The sequence below is a fragment of the Diadema antillarum genome, unplaced genomic scaffold (genome assembly GCF_040938485.1).
Source record: "Diadema antillarum isolate AM-2024a unplaced genomic scaffold, OU_Dant_1.0 seq00001259_RagTag, whole genome shotgun sequence".
NCBI classification, from domain to species: domain Eukaryota; kingdom Metazoa; phylum Echinodermata; class Echinoidea; order Diadematoida; family Diadematidae; genus Diadema; species Diadema antillarum.
The window spans coordinates 534,084-546,919 of NW_027272042.1; the positions used below are offsets into that span (position 1 = coordinate 534,084).

Below are 12,836 nucleotides of genomic sequence, written 5' to 3' on the forward strand. Positions count from 1 at the left end.
AAGAATCCTAAATTCCCAAAGCCGAAAGACATACATGTATAAATGATAGGTTCCTGTATAGCATGGAATGGAGCACATATCTTTACTGCATGGTCGAAAAAAAAATCCACCTCCACAAATAAATTCTATGATTTTTTGACTTATCGCACACATAGGATGACTTAACCAATTGGACACAATAGAATGCTTGGACCAAGGATAGAAAGAAAAGGTCGCTATAGAAAGAGCGATTCTCGTGTCATGAAATTAACTTCTAATTCTTGATCGACACAGCACAAGCAGTGGTCAGTAAAGCAATAAATGTACTTTGCATATGTTCGACTCACCTTTATAGGAAATAGTTCCGACCTTTCAGTGCCTTTCAAACCGGTTTAACGTATACTGCAACACTGATATTATAAAGAAAATAATAAACGGTCTTTCAAGATGTACTTACGGTGAGAACTTCTTAATCTGGTCCCTGCTGAAAGGCGGGAGGAAATAATCTCTGACGAATCAGATTCACCTCAGAAATTAAACAAAGGATGGGATTCATTTACCCCGGCCCATGCAGAGGCACCCCTGCAAGTCTTTATCACACGCACATCGGTGCTCGCTAAGCCCTCACGCGCGAGGACCAACTGTGCAGAGGTAACAATATTTTTTGATACCTGGAGCTGGTGTTCTATTTTGAGGATTAAAATTAGCCTCTTTCAAGGCGTTAATGAAACGTAATTATTGATAACACATTTCAATCCATGGTCAATTACAACATTTGGGAAAATATCAACACAGTGACAAAAAGGAAACAAATTTAAGAAAATACTCACTCCCCCCCCAAAAAAAAAAAATCAATAATGATACTCAGTTCCATGAATATAACTCTACAAGTAGCATTTTTTTTTCAAACCTTTAATGTTTCAACAAAATAATACACGCCAGGACAAGTCAATTAATGTAGAACATGAGTTTTAATCTTTCGATCGCTGACATCAGCATAATAGCTATGTTCTGACGGTCTTGTTTTGATTATCTGACTATATAGGAAAACATAAATCAATCGTTTCTGGTTTTGAGATATCCGATAACTCTCAGCTGGCTTGTTGGCCTACATCGCCGAATCTACGTATAAAAAGGAATGCTTGAAACAATGCCTGCTGGGAACGAACTTCAAATTGTACGTATATCACACGCACACACACAAATATATATATATATATATATATATATATATATATATATATATATATATATATATATATGTATCACCTCCTGTATGATTTTGATTCCATAATCCATATTTAGTGTGCTGTAACTATGAGAATATTCTGTTTTCATGTCGACAAAATCACATGAATCATGATTAAGTGATCTTCGATCTCAGTAGAAAAATAGAGTTAGATCAAGCTATGAGTATAGATATGTAAATGTTTCATGAAAATTGGACATACTGACAGGAGTGTCATATCATTTGGAAATCACTTACTGTAAAACGAGAAATTTTCGCGTGCATTTTAATTGCGCGAATTTCGCGAGCGCCAAAATTCGCGAAATTAAAATGCACGCGAAAGCTTTTGTCTACACTACATGCATTGAATGCCAGTAGCAATTCGCGAAAATTTCATACCACGAAAAAGGCTGTCAGCTCCAATTCGCGAAAATTTCATGCCGCGAATATATCATGTTTTACAGTAGTTTCTCCGGACAGTGATATTATTCGCAACCATACAGTGCAAATCACACTAATTGTAAGGTAATTATGCTATATCTTCCTAATATTGTTCAACCCATGGTGTGTACACAAAAACAACGGTTAAATCATGTTTTGGGTTGATGATTTCACCCCTAAAAGTCATCAGAGCGAGATTATTACCATCGTGAGAACGTGTTTTTATATCCGATATGAAAACATTTTGAATATTGTGCATCGCCCTGCTGCATAAAAGCTGAGATCAAACATAAGTCAGAAAATCGAACTTAAGTATCTGAATACTCGATTATAAAAGTTGAGATCAAACATAATTCAGAGAATTGAACTTAAGTGTCTGAATACTCGAATCTGATTGGCTGATAGCAGATTTATGTTTAATTTTCTGACTTATGCTTGATTGCAGCTTTTTCATGTAACAGGGCCCTGGTAACCTGGGTATCAGCCAATCTGGCCGTAAAGACTGGTATTAATCTTCACCTTATCAAATCTGCAGTATCCTTGCGACTGACGTCACTTTATAATTTGAGAAATCACGTGAGGATTTTGATCGCAAAATGGATCAAGCACCATCTTTAAAAATGTGAAAGTCCATCATCAGATTTCGATCAAAATAAAACCTTTCTGATGCTTCACTAAGAGTTGTGCCATAAGAAGGAACATTCTTGAAGTTATGATTAAAATACATGTATCTTCTATTTTCTTATTATTTTTTAAAGCAGCTTTAATCGCAAATATCTCAACTTAACAAGAATGGATTTAAGTAATTAAGGTTAGTAAGTTAGTAAAGTTAAGTATGTAATCAAATATTCAACTTCATGTGAAACTGTAGCTTGAGTTAGGTTCGATTTCAGCAGGGAGGTGATTTCACATTGTACGTGTTGATGTTACTTCGTGTGCAAAATCAATTATGGAGTGGTGAGCCAGTTTAGCGAATTAAGGAAGTGAGATTAGCATCTGCGGAAGGTACTCGAAAAATAATGACACTCCTTTGGTGTCTTCGTCACAGGATTCCAGGCCTTGACAATAATAACAACAACAATAACATAAGGAATAAAAGGACAAAGTAAAGCAAACCAAAACAAACAAATTAAACCAGGTGTCTAACAGATGATAATCAACTAGGGGAAACAATTCCAATACTAACGGAGAATTCTAATTGCACGCGATTATTTCTTTGCGGCAAGGAAGTATGCTGTTACGTTATTGGTGGTGATAATTGTGGTAGTCTCCACTTAGGTGCTGAAAAAGCATCGTAAGCATTTTAAATAATTTTGGTGTCCTTCTCTCTTTCTCTCTATCAAAGCTGTGACTGGACACCGGTGGAGATTCTGTCAAAGTTCTGACGTTTTATTCATCACGTTCACACATCTATACACGGAATGCACACAGGAGTACAATTTTATCATTATTAATGGCCAAAGGTATGTATACAACCCGTGTACGTAATTGTATACATATATGTATGTACTCTCTAAAAATAATCGAGTGAAAATATTCACTCTTGAAGGAGTGAATACAAAAAAGAGTGAATTTAGAGTTAAATTAGAGTGAATTTCGAGTGAAAATGTTCATTTTCACTCATTTTGGAGTGACCTCAGGGATCACTCGAAGATTTTGGAGTGATCCCTGAGGTCACTCTAAAACGAGTGAAAATGAACATTTTCACTCAAAATTCACTCCAACTTCACTCTAAATTCACTCTTTTTTTGTATTCACTCCTTAAAGAGTGAAAATTTTCACTCGATTTTTTTAGAGAGTATATTTGTGTGTGTATGTATGAGTTTATGTTTGTCTGTGTGTATTTACGTGCATATTATATAAAGTAATTATATATATATATATATATATATATGACTTTATGTATCTATATGAATGTTGGTACGTTTGTACGAGTTGGTGTAGGCCTATACATGCATGTACTATATGAACGTATGGATGTATGTAATGTCATAAGACCTACAGAGGGAATAAAATAGCACAAAAGATGTATATATAAGCTCTTTCAAAAGACATTGGATATTTTGACCGAAGACATCTTCAAAAAAACAAATACAAAAACAAAATACGCTGGCGACTGAGATATTGAAATGGTCATTTAAGAAAGTAACGACGAACTTTTATTTTACACATAACAATAATGACAAAATCGGCAAGACACCTCGATATCCTTGCAATTGCAACAAAGTAATTCTAAACCCTATGTCATAACAATATGATTATGGTATCGACAATAAAATATTAATTCATGCACACAATACCAAAAAGGCCACAAGACCACTCGAAACTTGCACCTGAGGCGTACACATAATGTACAGAAAATGAATGATCAGGCACCCGCGTTCCAAGGCAATTCCACCGAGATTTTTGTGCACCAAAGATTACTGTTCCATTGGGGGGAAAAGTTCGTCTCTCCTAGTTCTTTTCAGTATAAAGGGCACTTGAAAATGTGTGCATAAGATAAAATTTACCAAACCCCCATTTTTAATATACATATACATATATAGGCCCGGTGTCCCAGGGCAACCAAGAATAGATGTTGGGCCACCTATAGAAAAATTTGTGTTGAGCCTTGTTAGATAATTATTATATATATATATATCAATAATAATGTCACAATAGAGGAATGCATTAAATGCCAATTGATTTGATTTTGATTCAAAATCCGAATTTTCGGGGGCCTCCCCCTTCGTCAGGGATGACAGTGCTGATGAATTTCCACAGTGATAGTAACACCTCACTGTTAATATCACTGTTGATATCACTGTGGAAATTCATTAGCCCTGTCATCCCTGACGAAGGGGGAGGCCCCCGAAAATTCGGATTTTGAGTTAAATCAAGGCAATTGGCATTTGATGCATTCCTCTATTGTGACATTATTATTGCTATTTCTAGTACTGCCAATACGCGGAGCAACTACAATATATATATATATATATATATATATATATATATATATATATATCAACATTCTTGGGTACTATGGTGAACCTCTAAACCAAAATCATAATGCCCAAGGGGAGAGCAAGTAACTTCCACCTCTACAAGTCTAAAAATTATACATTTTTCACTCCAGTCTTGTCTTACAAATTGCTCTCTGTGAAAGTAGTTGTGTATGTCAAAATTTGTGCAAAATATGGTTTCTCCTCTGCAAGGGGGGGGGGGGGGGGTGCTGAAGTTTCTGTATGTATAGTGAACAGGAAATATGACATTTAACCATATTAAGCTGCAATCACCAAATACACATACAGCATAATTATAATGTTTGAAAAAAAGGAAAAGAAAGCAAGCAAAACAATACAAAAAAGGAAAGCCCCAAGATAAACAAGTTTACATTTTTGCTATTACTAAAACATAGTATGACAAGCGCATTGGGCAGCCCTTAATATTATACAGATCCACATAACCTGAGATAAATAACTACTATACTTTGTACAGACACTCATTTTTTTTTATATTGACTCAGCTGTACACATTCACACACATCGAAATAATGTTAAATAGAACAGGTAGAGCCTGTTCACCACTAGTACTCTTAGAAGTAAATTTTTCATTTCATACGCACATATTTCCTAATGTAATGTATACCTTTGGAATAAAGGTTGTTCTTCTACGCTGTTAAACATTACTCAAGAGATCCACCATCAGGGAGCTTATGATTTTCGCGACGGGGACGTTCAGAGGGAAAAAAAAATGTTCTGCTCATGCGCAGAAACGCGCATCAAGTTGATCTATTTTTAGCTCGCGTCGTCTAAGTTTTTCACTACGCGTTCTGGGCTATTTCTATACGTCCACTCAATTCACGACGTCGAGAGCTACTTCATGCACCGATCATATTTTGGGGGAGCCATTTAATTTTTTTATACACTGCGTATAAGCTTTTACATGTAAAGCTACCTTTCAGCACGACGCAGGGGGAGAAGAGAACGTCCAGCGCACTCGTCGTCTCAAACGTCCGCGCCGCAAATCTAAAGCTTCCTATTGTGGATTTAGTGAGGATGGAACTAGAGAGTGTCTCGTGCAGTATGGAAAGGCTGTGAGTGAAGAGTTTGGTCGCAAAACGAGTTAAGTGCCGTTTTGAAAAAAAAAAATAAAGTAAGTCCATCATCAGATAGAGCGACTTAAGACCTTTCCAGTGACACCTCACTTGTTACATAACAAGGCATATTCCTGAAGTTATGATTAAGATTATTTCATATTTTCTTACTATTTTCTGTTTTTTAGCAGCTTTAATCGCAAATATCTCAAATCAGCATGAATGGAGTTCACACTTTTTGTGATCAAACTCTTCATATGATAAAGAGTGCCAGTTTATGTTCCTACTTGTAACAACCATTAAGTTTGCCTCAGCCTTGCTTATGGTAACTTAGCAACAATTTACACAATCAAACTGGATCAAAGAGATGGTAACTTAGCATCAATTTATACAATCAAACTGGATCAAAGAGATAACAGAATGATAGAAACATTGTAAATCAAACAGCTTAATAGGATTCACAAGGACAAGAAACAAAACAAATCATCAAACCCAATAGATTATGTCATTCATTCAAGTGTATGGCACAATCAATGTACCTGGTAGATACCATTTTGCTGACTACTGCTTGTCACCTGGGCAAACCACGAGGGGTTGGCATCATTCGCCTGCTTTTCTTGTGTGGGTGGTTAGGGGGACCACTTCACCAGGTTAGCACCTTCCTCTTTACGATGAATAAATGAAGTGGGTTTTATTACGTGCGTGAGTAGTGGCTATCTCACACACGGGACCTTCATTATATAAATGTCCTATCCGAGGGTTTTTGCTTCTTTACTAGAGGGGGTGGAATGCTTACACAAAACGTTGCTCAGTGAGACTCGGGAATTGAACCCGGTCCCTTAGATCGGAAGGCAGATGCGGTGTGACTGAGCTATATCACCGCCCTAATATTTCATTAAACTGTACAGCTTTATCGAATTCTGTGAACAGTAGGCCTATGGTTGTATGAAAAAAAAATATATATATATACATATAATGATGGCAGAACAGAGAAAATTAGAGAGAATATTTTTACATTGAATCACAACATCTCAGCTGCATTCATGTCAATTCTACAAAAGTGAAATGAAATCAGTTCGGCGCGAAAGTTAAACACAAAATGACGCGGCTGCACAAATCAAAATAGACAAGTACTGGTTTCACACTCACCTCCACTGACAACTATAAATCGCCAATTACATTAATATCAGCCTAAATTCAGGCAGAATCTGAGTACATATTATTATATATATATATATATATATATATATATATATTATATATATATATATATATATATATATATATATACATATATTCATTTTATATTACAAGATAGAAAAAAAATCATCTTTCATTTTGACCTTCTTTTGTGCATCTTTGCTTGTTTCATTTTGAGAAAGCTTTCAACAACATCCTATTAGCAAGATATGTAACTTGTCAGAAAATTGACAATTGATATATATACAAAAAAAATACTTTTTCTGTTTCTCTATAAAATATGGCAATCTTTTTTGTAATTCTTTTTTTTCTGATTTGTGTTGATTCAATTTACTATAACCAATTCAATTCATTTTTTTCACTTAGAGGTACTAATTTAATGATGAAAAGCTGATAAATTCAGCAACATACAGCAACATTTGCTTTAAGGGTTTGATGGGAATATTTGCTGCTTATCATCAATCGTTTGAACCTACATGCACACATAACAATCCTCTTACAATCAACCTTCCTATTCAGCCACCAGAGTGATGTGCTACAGTGTGTTGGCCCATTGACTACAGTTTTTAGAGAATTCAAAACATTCTATGTAGTAGGTTTTAGGAAGTTTGGGCTTACTTTCACTAGTCTCCAGATAATCATAAAGGTGAAGTCATTCACTCAAAGCATTATGAAAATGATGAATTGAATGAGTGAAATTTCTGATTATGCTCAATACATTTTGAAGTGTATGACACTGATAGATCGATGAGATTTTATGTCATCTCAGAATCTCCTCTATAATAGTTCATGTTTTATTGTTACTGTGATTCTGTCATTTCAAATGTAAGACACTATTCTCAGCATAATGTTGATTTACAAATGTTGCTCATCAGCATCTTTTGCAGAAAGAGAGAGAGATAGATAGATAGTGATATATATATACATATATATATATATATAAAATGTCAAATGTATTGACTTGACAAAGCCCTATGGGCGAAAATTCGTCAAATTTACGTCTCTAATGGAGTTTTTATAATGACCTACTTTCTTAGGACTCCGAGCAGAAACTAATTGCTGTTATTCATATATATATATAGAGAGAGAGAGAGAGAGAGAGAGAGAGAGTGAGAGAGAGAGAAAGAGAGAGAGATGGAGAGAGAGAGAGAAAGAGACTTGAGTGTCTCACCCTCATTATACATATGCAGCACTTTTCTACCTTGATACATACAGCACACCCCTTGGAGAAAAGTACATGTATCGGTTGTTAGTACTTCACAACTTTATCTGTGATCTGTAGTTATTCCCCTCTGCTAGTTTCATTTCCGAGATTTTGGACATTTACATCTCCGTTTTGCATCACACATCCTTTTCAAGGTTAATGATGACAGTTTATACACACAAAATATTCTAGGGCTTAAGATAAATATTAATTTCTTTTTTTCCTGGTTAGCTTCTAACCAACGGTTTCAGCCTACAGTACATGACACCCACTTTAATATGATTTACAATATACAATCTGTAATAACTTCAAAACTTATATCAAAAAAATCTCTGATATTAAAATAGACATTAAATGTCTCATAAATATACTCAACTATCTGAATGCAGATAAAAAAAATACAAGGCAAGTTTTACCACCCATGTGCCTAGGCACATAGAGTTCACCATTTTCTCATACTTGGCATTTATTATCTTTTTTTTTTTTTTTTTTTTTTGGTGGGGGGGGGGGGGAGGCACAGGACTGAAAGCAGAGGGAACAATGTGATATGCGGTCCAAGCCATATTTGTGACCTGCAAATCAAGATGCCATTTACAGTACTTGACAACCTATTATGTGGAAACCCATTGGTTTCCACCAAGGGGATACTTCAGAAATCTTTGGGGAACAGTTCAATCAGGGAGGAGGTATAACTCTGTACTGCTCACAAAATGATGTTGAGAAACAGATGTGACAATTTATTTTTTAGTCACATAACCACGAAAACACCAAATACCCCAAATCCAACACTTCAGCTGCACTCACTGGCATTTGTATGCCTTTGGTTCTTCTGAATGTGATTTGAGTTTCTCACTGCATTATCACTGGGCAAGGAATATGACTGAGTTGTGGGTGAGCCAACATCGATTGCTAATCAGGAGCTGTTGAAGATGGGACAGTAAAAGAGTTACTTGTCTGAGCATGTTGAAAATGCTGTCAGTTGTGGCCCTTGCTGACTTCATGTGACCACTGTATCAGAATCTCTGCTAACATAGCCACTTGAAGATGGCCTTAGCATCTTGTGGACTTTCCCTGGGCTTGCATGATAATTTTCATCTGCAATGGGTAGGGATCCGCATCTCGCCCTAAATCCTGCTGAGGTAGTTTCATCTTGCAGCAAGGTAGTGAGATCTATCTCAGAATGTTGACTACCTCTGGCTTCATAGGATGACCCTCGAAGAGAAGGGGGTGGAGGAATGTCCTTGCTGTCCACATAGACTGCCTGAAGATTCGGAGGCATTTTGGAGCTGGCCGCAGCGGGAGTCCGGGACAACTCAGCTGATGAGCGAGTGTAAGGGAGATCTCTGATGGTATGCTGTGGAGATGACTGCAACGAGTGCGGTTTGCGATGTAAGCTATCACCTGATTCCGCCTTGCCACCGACATGCATTGCAGCAATGTCATCGCAAGTAACATAATCCGCTATGGTTTCCGATGGAGGAGATGAGATGGGACCATGCTTTTCATTGACTATAAACTTGTTGCAAATCAAGGCTGTCATACCGTGGTCCTGGCCCAAGCTGGGTCTTGAAATTTTTTCGACCGCTGGTCCCTCCCACTGTCTACTAGGGGCCATCACATAGGGCCCTGGCTCATTGGCCATCCAGAAAGGATCTGCAGTAACTGTGTCGGATACTTGGTGAGAACTACGCGCAAGGGTAGTTTGCATTGACGGTAGACTACCCTCATCATCCGCATCAACAGAGCTGCTTGACACGTAGCTTTCCCCATCTGCACATTGGGCTAGGCTGCTGTAAATGTAGCCAGAGTCCCTACCCCCTTCTCTGCTGTCCCCGACTGGACTGCCATGATTACAATCCAGATCATGCTGACCGCCAAACCCTGGAGGAGGTCCTTCAAGGGAGAGGAACTTCTGCTGGTCGTGGTCACTGCTTTCGTCGCTTGACCTCTGCGAGCAGCTGGACGAGTAACCTACGCAGACACCCTCATCAACAGACGACTCTTTGACCCTCACTTCAGCAACAAAGGGGTAATAGTCACAGCTTTCCACATCGGTAGCCATGTGCAGGTTGAATGGTCTTTCAGGGTGCCGCAAGGACAGCTTACAGTATGTCTGGTTGTCGAGGGAAATGTCAAGATCTTTTTGGTCAAGGAGTGGGTACATTTCCTTGTCTTCAGATACCATGCCCAAGATTTGTGCTGAACGCTTCTCCTTGATCTCCGGAGAACATACAAGCTGGTCAAAGACTTCAGGTTCGGGGCATGCGGGCGGCTTAACCTGGAATATCTGATCGACAAAGATGTACAACATTCATTTAGCAGAATATCTTTCTCACACTACAATTATCACCTTTGTGTTGCTCAGAATTTTCCTACTATATCGTACGCTGTAACTACACTACCTCACATAGAAGTTATCTTGATCTTACAACAACGATGACTAACAAAGCAGTCCCAAATTAACTGTCGTATTTGCTTTAGTTTACATAGGATTGGTCAACCAAAATAGTTGGGTTATAATCTTCTATTCAGAAATCTTGTCAAAAAACCTAAAACTACATTAAACAAAGGACAGATATTCCTTCCCATTTTTAACAATTGTTAACCCATCATAAACTGTTTTCACATTCTATTTCTTGGAAAATGTCATTCAAAATCAGACATTTATCACAGACTTAACACAATTAAAGAGAAATGAAATATCAGCCCTATTCTTGATAGCCAAATATAGTGGACAAATAAGGAATTCAAAACAGTAACACACATTTCCCAAGATGAATGAATACCTAATTACACCACAACATTCACAGGAAAAGATGTAAAAACATTAATTTTAGACATGTACATGTCTATGTAGACACCAACAGAAGGACATCTAGAAGACATTTAAACCTTTGTGTAAACCCTGACTTACCTTCATTGGGACAAAAAGGATAGAAGACATTTAAACATTTGGGTAAGCCCCTACTTACCTTGGGATACACGGGATCCGGAAAATGTTGTGAGTCCTTCTTGATTCGCTGGTATCCGCATGCCAGAAGGGCAAAAATCAATGCAAACGCCAGGAGAATCAACACGGGGATGGTGGTCACTAGCAATTTCTTGTGCCCTGTGTTAGTGAAGGATATGACTAAGGGGTAACATCACATTTTAGTCTGAAAATGGCACTGTTCAAACCACTAAATATCTTCTGGAACTGAGTTCTACACTTACAAACTGATTACGGTAAAACATGATAATATTCGCGGCATGAAAGTTTTGCGAATTGGAGCCGATGACCTTTCTTGCGGCATGAAATCTTCGCAAACTGCTTTTCAATATAGTGTAGACAAGAACTTTCACATGCATTTTAATTTTGCGAATCTTGGCACTCACGAAATTCCCAAAATTAAAATGCATGCGAACATTCCTCGTTTCACAGTATCATACAGATAAAACTTGTTCTAAAGAGGAAAGCAAACTGAACCATATTAAGAACGAAAAGTGAATTCAACATATTTGATGCAGTGTTGGCAATGCTGATCTTGAGAAAGCTCATGAAGACAGAGGAAGTGCGCTGAAAGACACTTTTTTCTTCATCATCATGTCATAGGGTTGACTTCCAACTAATTTCATTGCATTATGACTTTCTAGCCATGTACATGTAATGTCAATCAAACAACTGAACCATTTATAATAATGAACAGCACTTTCTAATATCATGAACACAGTGGCTTCCATGACACATATCACAAACCTATGCAATCTACTTGCGGTGTAGGAAGGATAGCTGGAATGCTTCAACCATGATGCCATATGGAAAGGTTGTCTCTTTTAATACACACAGAACACGCGCGCGCGCGCCCTGTGTTATAACCTATGGAGACGCACAAGCAAAACCCGACTTACTGTCATTAATGGAAAAATATCATAAAGTAAGTAATGTCCGTGGACTTGTGGCTAGCGGTTTTCTAGTCTTAGGACATTTTTCTGTAGAATACTAAAATTAGAAGATAAATGGACTTCTAATAACGTCGGACTGGCTGCTCAAAAACAGCTTTGTGAGTTCACTTCAGAATAACTGCCCCATAGGATTGTACACACTTCCTGAAGTATTCGCCGTGTGATGCAGTGATACCTCCCTATTTGAAAGGCTGTATCTCCGCAACCGAATGGCACATGAAGCTGTGGCTTCTACCATATTACGCGCCAAAAAATTCTCTATCATATATGTCAAACTCATTGTGATTGGATTGTAGGTCTTGTCGGAATTGGCAAAAAACTGAGAAGGTCCCGTCCTCAATCCAATCACAATCAGCGACTCAGAGAAGCTCATTATCATATGAAACATGACGTCACTGTTTATTCGTGGCTGCATTTGGACGAGTTATGATTTCATATACCGTGAGTTATAACGTAAATTGGATATGTATTTCTCATTTCTAAATTTCCTGAAGTCAGCGGTGAACCCTTGTATTAACTGACCACCTACTGTACCGGTTATGACTTTATATGTTGCTGAGAAGATATAGAAAACGGGAATTTTCTTCTTCGATGATGTTCGATGATCATATCTTTCTCGGCAAGCACATATACGCAGAGTGCACCATTGTGTAATGGGGGTGAACGTGCCCAGGTAACCGCGAGTGGAGCATGAAGCACAGTGCAGTGCAGTGCCGGTGGAACTTGCAGTGGTCAACATTCCAACATGATTGTGAATCTACACTACA

At 37.7% G+C, this 12,836-nt stretch overlaps 1 protein-coding gene across 1 annotated transcript in view; it reads right to left on the reverse strand.

Annotated features, from left to right (window-relative positions):
* Positions 1-9,124: 9,124 nt before the first annotated feature.
* Positions 9,125-12,836, reverse strand: part of LOC139745373 (uncharacterized) — a 30,780-nt gene continuing 27,068 nt past the window's right edge. Inside the window, exons 10-11 of the mRNA XM_071655766.1 lie at positions 11,100-11,236; positions 9,125-10,414 (exon numbers count right to left, since the gene is read on the reverse strand). Coding sequence (XP_071511867.1) covers positions 9,125-10,414; positions 11,100-11,236 — 1,427 coding nt within the window. The remainder of the gene's footprint in view (positions 10,415-11,099; positions 11,237-12,836) is intronic.